The sequence below is a fragment of the Orycteropus afer genome, unplaced genomic scaffold (genome assembly GCF_000298275.1).
Source record: "Orycteropus afer afer isolate SDZICR_OR568_19922 unplaced genomic scaffold, OryAfe1.0 scaffold00040, whole genome shotgun sequence".
Lineage (NCBI taxonomy): Eukaryota > Metazoa > Chordata > Mammalia > Tubulidentata > Orycteropodidae > Orycteropus > Orycteropus afer.
In genome coordinates, this window is record NW_006921627.1 from 6309347 (window position 1) to 6319086 (window position 9740).

At 40.4% G+C, this 9740-nt stretch overlaps 1 protein-coding gene across 1 annotated transcript in view; it reads left to right on the forward strand.

Annotated features, from left to right (window-relative positions):
• The window catches only part of TULP3 (TUB like protein 3), a 141564-nt gene extending 134978 nt beyond the window's left edge, over positions 1-6586 (forward strand). Inside the window, exons 8-12 of the mRNA XM_007937186.1 lie at positions 1876-1990; positions 3592-3690; positions 4097-4268; positions 4838-4951; positions 6528-6586. Of these exons, the coding sequence (XP_007935377.1) occupies positions 1876-1990; positions 3592-3690; positions 4097-4268; positions 4838-4951; positions 6528-6586 (559 nt within the window). The remainder of the gene's footprint in view (positions 1-1875; positions 1991-3591; positions 3691-4096; positions 4269-4837; positions 4952-6527) is intronic.
• Positions 6587-9740: the final 3154 nt, after the last annotated feature.

Genomic DNA, 9740 nt, shown 5'->3' on the forward strand with positions numbered 1-9740 from the left:
TTTTGACTCTTTTGGAGAAGTCTTTGGAAGCACATAAAAATTTAATTTTTAGAAGGTCCCAATCATCTGGTTTCTCTTCTGCTGTTTGTACATTTTAATTATGCTTGATAGTCTATTTATGCCATATATTAGGGCCCTTAAATTTGCTTCTAAATTTTCCTTGAGGAACTGTATAGTTTTAGGTTTCACATTTAAGTCTTTGATCCATTTGGAATTCGTTTTTGTGTATGGTGTGAGGTACAGATCTTGTTTCATTTTTCTGCAAATGGATCTCCAGTCTCTAATCTTACCCACTACCTAGTATTAACCACCATCATCTATTTATTAATAATTTCCAATCTTGTATATTCAAACTTGAGCTTAAAATTCATCTGTGTATCCTACTTGGCATCTCCACTTGGATGTCTAATAGATTTGCAAACCTAAAGTGTCTAGAATATAATTCCTTTTGATTTCTGTTTCAAAACCCTTTTCTCCCATCTTCATCATTCCAGTAAATGGTACCACCATTCATCAGTTGCAGGAGCTCTAGTGGTGTAGTGCCTAAGGCATTTGACTGCTAACCAGAAGGCTGGCGGTTCAAACCCACCAGCCCCTCCTTGGAAGGAAGATTGGAAGGAAGGTTGGGTAATGTACTTCCATAGTGATACCACCTTGGAAACCCAACGAGGGGTCGCTGTGAGTCTGATCTGACTTGACAGCTGTGAGTTTTTTTTTTTTTTTTAATTCATCAGTTGTTTAAATAAAAGCCTAGGAGTCATCCCCAGCTTCTCTTTCTCTCACTCCCACATCCACTCTATCAGCAAATATTGTCCATTTTACCTTCCAAATATATAAAAAATCTGACCATTTCTCACTGTCTTCACTATCAACTTAGTACAGTCCACATAGCTTACTTTTTAACTCTTCTTTCCACTCCACTCTTGCCTTTCTGTTTCTTTTCCATACAACAGCCAGGTAATTAATCAGATCACATCATTTTCTTTCTTAAAACCCTCTAATGTCTGCTTCTCCATTGCTCTTAGAATAAAATCCAGAGTCCTCACCATGGTTTACAGTGTCCTTAAATGACCTGTGCCCTGGGTTCCCAAGTTCATTTCCCTGCCACTTCCCCTTCATTCTGCTCCAGCCATTTTTTTTACAGTCCTTGAATAGGCTAAGCCTATTCTTGCCTCAGGACCTTTGTATTTACTGTTTCCTCTGCCTGGAACATGCTTCCCCTACACTTCCCTTGGCTAACTCTCTCATCTCGTTGCTCAAATGCTACTTCCTTAGCAAGGCCTTTGACCACCCTATCTGAAATAGCACAGAACATCACTCTCTGCTCCTTTACTTAATTATTTCCCTATCACTTTTCATCACCTGCCATTGTATTATTTTTTGTGTATATTGTCTGCCTTTCCTTATTAGAATATAAGTTCCAGGAGGGGAGACAGTCTGTCTTGTTCACCATTGTATCCATCCTTAATGCCTAGAATAATAGCTTGTACATAGTAGGTACTCAACAAGTATTTGTTGAATGAATAAATTATACTTCTTCCGTTCTGTGGAAATTACACAACAGCTTTAAAAAAAAATGAGGTAGCTATATGTATTCCATGAAAATATTTCTTATGCTAAGTTTAAAAACCAAGTTTCAGAACAGTCTTTTTTACAGTGAGCATTTAATGATGTTGTAATCTTCAAAAACAAAAAAAAATTCTCTTGAATCCCTTCCTTGTTTAAATGAGAGATACTTGAAAAAGTGGTGATGAATATGTAGACATTTGGAGAATAGGCAAAATAGACCCCCATTCTGTTATTTACCTCTCCTAGAGTATGTGTGTATCAGAGAAAAATAAAGATCGTTTTGGTGACTTTTTCTCCTGATTCTAGATCTAACCTTATGGGGACCAAGTTTACAGTTTATGACCATGGAGTTAGCCCAACCAAGGCCCAGGGCCTCGTAGAAAAGGCCCACACCCGGCAGGAGCTGGCAGCCATCTGTTACGTAAGTGCCATTCTCATAGCTTACTCTTTTCCTTAGTCTCCTGGTCATCATGCTGGCACTTTAGACTTAAATGTAACCAAAGCTGAACTCATAATCCTCCCTCCCAAGCTTATTTCTATTTCTATGGTCCCTCTTTTCTGTTGCTGGTATCATTTTCTCTATATATTTGCTTTAATAATCTATAGCTAATGAACTGCCAAGTTCAATTATTTTTGTACTCTGTGATATTTCTTCCTTTATCCCCTCTATTTTCTAATGCCACTGCATTAATCCAGGCCTTCATTGTTTCTTACCCATTTGCCAGAGGTTATAATAAATTAGAAACTGGTCCCTTTGCTTTTACTCTTTTCCTATCTAGTCTGTTCTATCCTGCTGCCAGATAACTCTTCCTAATATATAGCTCCAGTGGATCTTGTTGTTCTCCTGCTTCAAATCTTTTAATGGGTACCCATTGCCTACAAAATAAAGTCCTAATACTTAGCCTTTCCTTTCGGACTTCTCTAGTGACACTCCCCCCTCACCCCCTCCACACCGTTCTGTCATTCTAGCCCCACCAGGCCTCCTGTAGTTACTTTGCTCCAGCCACACTGATCTGACCCCGTTTGGGAGCCTTCCCTTCTTTCTCTCCTTCTCCTTTGTTTAATCAGTTCCTACTGATTTCATCAGAGAATCACATCCTCACCACAAGATATGGTTGACATTCCTTTGCACATACACACAGAGCACACTGTGCTTCTTCTCATAACCCACAGAATATTAATATATGGTGAAGATGAACTGTCTCTACCAGAAACTGTAAACTCTTATTAACTGCTGTGTCCACACTAGCACAGGGCCTGACACAGTAAACATTCAAATAGTTGTTGAGTAAAAGAAAGTAAGAAGGAATTAACACAACTTAGTTGTTGCTTTCATCTCAAAGTCTCAACTTAAGTTGAAATTATTCTTGTTATTTGATTCCTATGAGATTTTATCTGAGCATCTGAGAACATTTTGACTTAACACCTTATATAGTATTTTTCCTCTCTAGCCTCAGTTTCATTTAAGTATTGTAACCTATCCATTTTATATTTTTCCTCACATACATACCATGTATACACATTTAGAGAGAGCAGGAAAGAGAACCTATCTAATTGAGCATCTATTTAATGTAGGTATTTATATTTACATAATCTGCCCAGTTTAAAAGCATTGGAGTTTTTTTACCTCCTAATGTATAGTCCCTATTTAATTTAAACTGTGGTTCTCACTGTACATAGTATCATACCTTCATTGGGAAATAAATATTTATTGATGACAGAGTTGGGTAGTTTGCTCATTAGGCAGTTATTTCAAATTTCATTTAAGACTAAAGAGCATGAGTCAAGTTTCAGGCCAGCAGAATCTATTTTAAATTCAGGTGTTCAAGTTAGGTTTTAATACAGGTCTAGTATTACTTTACTATTTTTAATTCTCTATTTAACTACAGTAATATAATAACAATAGTTTTTGGTGCTCTTGACATTATCAACATTTTATATGCTGAAGAAAGTCTGATGTTAAGAATGTGGTCTCTCTTTACTTTCTGTTTCCAAGTTCTGCATAATTTTCCTATCTCCTAGGAAACAAATGTACTTGGATTTAAAGGCCCTAGAAAAATGTCTGTGATTATTCCAGGGATGAATATGAACCATGATCGGATACCATTTCAGCCACGAAATGTAAGTAAGAACACATTTGATCAGCAAAAAGACAAGAATACAATACAGAAGTGATCCATTAGGGAAAAAAATAGGTAGATATAGATACCGCTTCTTCTAGAATCTCACGTGCAAGTATGGTTCGTGATCTTCTTTAGGGAGAGAGCCGATACTCCACAATTTCAGAGTAAGTGTCATTTTGGAGTAGTTGCTAAAATAGCTTATTCAGAATCACTTAGTCTACAAAGAGAAATGCTGACTATTGGATGAGAATCAGAAAACTGCTATAATTTGTGACTTTCCTCCCTTTTGCTTTACCCTTTCTGAAATGGAGAAAACATTCCCCTATTCCATCTTCTACCTTACAGTGGAGACTGAATGAGTTCTTAAGGTTCTCAGTACAAAGTAATGATTTCCCTCTGAGCAGGACCATGAGAACTTACTTTCCAAATGGCAAAACAAAACAATGGAGAACTTGATTGAACTACACAACAAGGCTCCGGTCTGGAATGATGACACTCAGTCCTATGTCCTGAACTTCCATGGCCGGGTCACCCAGGCATCTGTGAAGAACTTCCAGATTGTCCACGAAAATGACCGTAAGCCACAGGGAAGGGCTGGATGGGAATAGAAGAAAGATGTTCTTACAAGAAGGAGAAGTGAGCATTTTCTGTAATTGATATGGGAAATTATATTCAGGAAAGAATTGTTTATGAAAGAGATTATTTCTTTGGAAAGGGTAAACAATAGTTTTAGAAGATACTTTCTAAACCACTATATTGAGGAAGGAGTAGAGTGAGAAATTTAGGTAAGGCTTCTCAGGGAAGCAAATTCAAATGACCTTCAATGAAAGTACCTTGGTAACTCTAGCCCATGGAGCTTGTACTGTTCCCAGTAAGCTACCCCTTGACTTTTCTCTCTTGCCCTTTCACGTTAGTCAGGAATAGCTTCCCATTCTCTGTAGTTGAGAGGAATAGTGATAGAAACTTTGCTCTTGATTAGTAGACACTCTAGTAATATCTCTTTCCATCCTTCTAAAAGTTTTTTAGTTTAACTTTGAACAGACATGGTGATTAACTGGAGCATTAATTGTTTCTGTATCTTAAATAGGCTTTTTCTCACTCTAAGTACATTATCTTCTAATGTCTTAATTTCTTTCTGTTTACAGCTGACTATATAGTCATGCAGTTTGGGCGTGTAGCAGATGACGTGTTCACGCTGGACTACAACTATCCACTGTGTGCACTTCAGGCCTTTGCCATCGGGCTTTCTAGCTTTGATAGTAAGCTAGCATGTGAATGAGAGAACATAGGCACAGAGCTGGACTTCCTTACTTCAGAGCTTTCAGAAGAAGGTAGTTGTCTCCTTTGCCCCCAAGACATGAAGAGCAATAGTTTATCTCTTTAGAATGATTCCTGAATGTGTACATGCACACACACACACACACACATACATGCACGCACATTCCTTCTTTGGATTTTTTAGAGTTGTTCATGGATCACCGTTCAGCATGGGTGAGAGATTGCTCAGAGCACGGAGAAAGCTCTTGTCCAGAGCACACTGGTGACTCCTGAGGTTCTTGTCCACAGGTCCGGTGCCTCAAGAGTCCCATTTCCCTATGCTTTCCAGAGAGGGACAATTCCCTAACTTGCCTTTATTCTTTAGGGTAGGGGTTAACAAAATGTTTCCAAAAAGGGCCAGATAGTAAATACTTCAGGCTTTATGGGCCATATTGTCCCTCAAAACGATTCAACTCTGCCTTTGTAGCACAAAAGCAGCCATAGACAAGTCATAACCAAAGGAGTGTGGCTGTGCTCCAATGAAATTTATAAAAACAGATGGCAGGACAGATTTGGCCTGTAGGCCATAGTTTGCTAATACCTGCTTCAGGTATATCCATATCATGTATGGGCTTGGGCATCTTACAAAATGGGCCTGTGGTCATGTGGTCCTAAGAGTGAAAAATGGTATATCTAGGAAGCAGCAGTCCTGCAGATCGGATCTAACAAGGTTCTATTACATAGTTTTTCCATGTGTTCGTGGTGATGGTTTCCAAAGTATCACCTACCTTTAAGACTGGGAAAATCCAGAGTTGGTGATCACCTTGATTCCACACAAGTGACTTAGTTAGCCCTGCTGTCCCACCCAACTTACCCATGGGGAAAGGCAATGTTAGCCATTTTATGCACCATAAAAGAAGGACTTATTCTCACTAGGAAACACATCTAGAATTATATTTTATCACAGTAAGTGTGGTATGTGTTTCCCAGAGCTGGCTTGTTTTCCCCTGGAAAGGTAGTGGTGTCAGTCCCTCTCTTCCCTTTCTTCCTTCAGAGCAGGTTGGCTGGCATCAATCTCGGTCAAAGGAGGTGTGGCCAAATTTGTGATCAATTATGTGAGAATTTTATATACAGTTGTCTTAATTTCAGTTTGGGCCTTAAGGCATAAACTCTAGAGGTGAATTCATCCAGTTAAGACAGTAATTTGAAAGTTGCCTTCATTTTCAACCCAGGAGTGCCTCTCAGAGCTATATTTCTATAGAGCCATTAGGACAGGATAGAGCCACCTGTAGACAAGAAGGTGGCTTGAAGAGACAAGCAGACATTATATGTAGAAGTTTGTCATTGTCATTATCAGAAACAGAGAGGTGGCAGGAGGGGCTTTGGTGGGGACCACCTAGCTGGCTCTTGAGCTTATTGGGCAGTGCTGTGGGCTTTCTTCTTGTCATGAATCTTACCAGCTCCCTGAAGCCTGTTGCCTCTATGCAGATTGTGCTTCTGCCACTTGTCCTCACAGGTCCTAAGATTTCTACTGAGTCTTTCAGATTATTAGCACCTCCCAACAAATCATCTGACCAGAGTGCATCAGAATCTCAAGAATCCAAGAACTTTGTGAGCTCTCTATTAGTGTTGTTTAAGTCCCAATCCCTTTGCACTGAGCTGTTTGCCAGCATGGGGCAAGGAATCAGTGACTGTTGCTCCATTATATTTCCCTTCCTGTTCTTTCCTGCTGCTTGCTGCTCCTTGCTTTGTGTCAAATAGCCATGTGAAGGAACAGTAACTAGGAGATGCAGACCCTGTGCTCAGCCCCACTAACAAGTCCTACCTGCTCTATTTTGGCATGATTGGTTCCATCTCAGGCATGCTTCCCATCAAGTGCCTCATCTACAGAAGTGCCCTAAGACCCTTCAGATCGCCTTCCCCACTGTCCTGAACTACTGCCTAATAAGCCACCCTTGTGGGAAACAGAAAGCTATTCACTTATCTCCAGTTGCAGTATATGGCAGCATCTGGGGAAGGAGAGCCTGCCGTGGGGCAACTGGATCTAATCCTGCTTCCTCCTCCTCTCTCTGGCTTGGAGAGAGCTATATCCCAGCTTCTTGTGCTTTCTGCTCGAGTGCACAGGTGATTGGTTTTACATAAACCATATTTATACCTTTTGTATGCTACAGAAATAAAAGATAATTTATATAAAAATGTGACTGTTGCTGTTCTTTACAAAATTCCATCCCTCAGAGTGTTCCTCCTATCATGTCCTGTAATAATGATTTTCATCACTTGATAGTGGTGACTTAATCAGTTCTTTGAAGCCAGAGAGTATCATCATGAACTTTCATTTTAGGCTGGAGCAGGAGTCTGCAGACTGAGAAGTCTGAATTCCAGAGGTCATCTAGACACATCGATTGCACATGATGCCAAGAGTTTTTCTGGACAGATGATGGCACAAAGGGCTGAGCACAGGGAGGCCACAGAAGGGTAGGCATCCTGTTGTTGTGGATGCTTATGATTGCTGACTAATCAGCAGCAAAACAGATTAAACATTTAATAGTGAAATATATCCCATCCCTTGCCTCTAAGGAGCTCTGGTAGCATAGTGCCTAAGGCATTTGACTGCTAACCAGAAGGCTGATGGTTCAAACCCACCAGCTACTTCTTGGAAGGAACGTTGGGCAATCTACTTCTGTAGTGATGCCGCCTCGGAAACCCAAGGAGGGGGTTGCTGTGAGTTGCGTTCGACTTGACGGCAATGAGTTTGGTTTTCTTTTTTTTCTTGCCTGTAAGTGTTCACATTTTAAAACTACCTCATACAGCCAAGCTGAAAAAAAAAATTTGTGTTCATAAATTTTTACTGGCTCCCTGCTGTTACTGCTATGGTGATAACAAAACATGGAAGGAAGCAGGAAGAGCCTAAAAGGCAGGACCAGGGCTGTAGTCAGAATTAAACTTTTTTTAAAATTTATTTTTTTATTTTTGCAGTGTTTCCTCCCCTGCCCTCAGAGTTAAACTTAATTTTTCTTTCACCCGAGTCTTTTACACTAACAGTCATGACTGGCCAAATGGATTCTTTGCAACACAGTTTTGTATACTTTTCAGTGACCATGAATATATCAGTGGTCATTGACATGAAAGATTTCAGCAAGTGGTACCTGAAACGGCCTGGAAAATGTTCTTTTTGATCAGTAGTACAGGCAGTCCCTGGGTTAAGAACGTCCAACTTACCTCCTACTTGCTCTTTAAGCAGGCTTCCAACTGATTCGAACCAGTTCTGTCATGGCCAATGAAGCAAAACTGGAACAGACCTGAATTCTTAGAATTTGAATGATTCATCATCGTAACAAAATGGAAAAATTATAGGTCGAAGCCCTGGAATGGGAGAAGAGGTGTAGTGAGCCTTTTTAGGAGCCTGATGTGTGACTGGATTATTGGTGCAGTTGGCCACCATCTTTGAGTGGGGGGCCATAATCTTTGACCAGGGCAGAATTTTTTCTGGCTCAAAATCTGTTTTATGTTTATGTAAATTTACCCTCACTGTGAATGACCAAGACAACCCTAACAACAAATCCTTAATCACAGTCACCTTCACTTGCTGCATGTGCAGATTTTAAATCAGTGAAAAGGCTTCGAGCCTTTTCTTATACTAACCCACCAAACCAAACCCACTGCCACTGAGCTGATTCCAACTCGAAGTGACCCTATAGGACAGGAGGACTGCCTCATAGGGTTTCAAGGCTGTAAGCCTTCATGGAACCAGACTACTTGGTCTTTCTCCCACGGAGCAGCTCATGGGTTAGAACCACAGACCTTTTGGTTAGGAGCCAAATGCTTTATCCACTGCACTACCAAAGTGCTAACCAAAAAAAAAAAAGCCAAATTCACTGCCATTAAGTTAATTTTGACTCATAGCGACCCCTATTGGCTTTCTGAGATGGTAAATCTTTACAGAAGTATGTTGTCCACTCTCCCTTCCACAGAGTGGCTGGTGGTTTTGAACAACCAACATTCTGCTTGGCAGTCAAATGTCTTGGGCACTATGCCACCAGAGCTCCTTCCCAAAGCACTACCACCAAAACAAAAACTCGCTGCTGTTGAGTCAGATCTGACCCATAGCAACCCCTCCTTGGGTTTCCAAGGCTGTATCACTACAGAAGTAGATTGACCAGCCTTCCTTCCTTGGAGTGGCTGGTGGGTTTGAACCACCAGCCTTCTGGTTAGCAGTCAAATGCCTTAGGCACTGTGCCACCAGCCCTGATTAAACTACAGGTGGTTTCATGGCACCACCTGCTGACCAAAGGTGTGCATTACATATTAAAATGAGTGACTAGCACAGATTGTCCCATCCAGATGAGGGAGGCACAATGTGTGTTGAATGACTTCAACACATGACAACACTATGTCTTTACTGAGCATTTGTACATGATTCCTCTGAAGGTCTGAGAACAGTAATACTCCATTTATAAACCAAATGAAGTATTCCAGGTAATGCCCAGGATCTGGTAGATAGTAAGCACTCAATGCAGGCTGCCTGCAGGTAACAGTGTTACCATTTTTGTTAATGTTCTTTTAAAATGGAACAATGAATTTTCATTAATGTTTTTAGCCGTGTAGTTACACAAAACAATTTCTTACCAAGCAATTTATGGTTTTCTAGGGGCTGTGAAGGGGAAGAAAGGTTTAACTGGCTAGCTAAATATGTAAGTTCAAGTCTCAGCCCTGATCCTACCTCACTCTCCTTACTTTGTACCCATTTTCCCATCTTTTTTTCTTGATATAACAACCTTGGCAAAGGGGGTG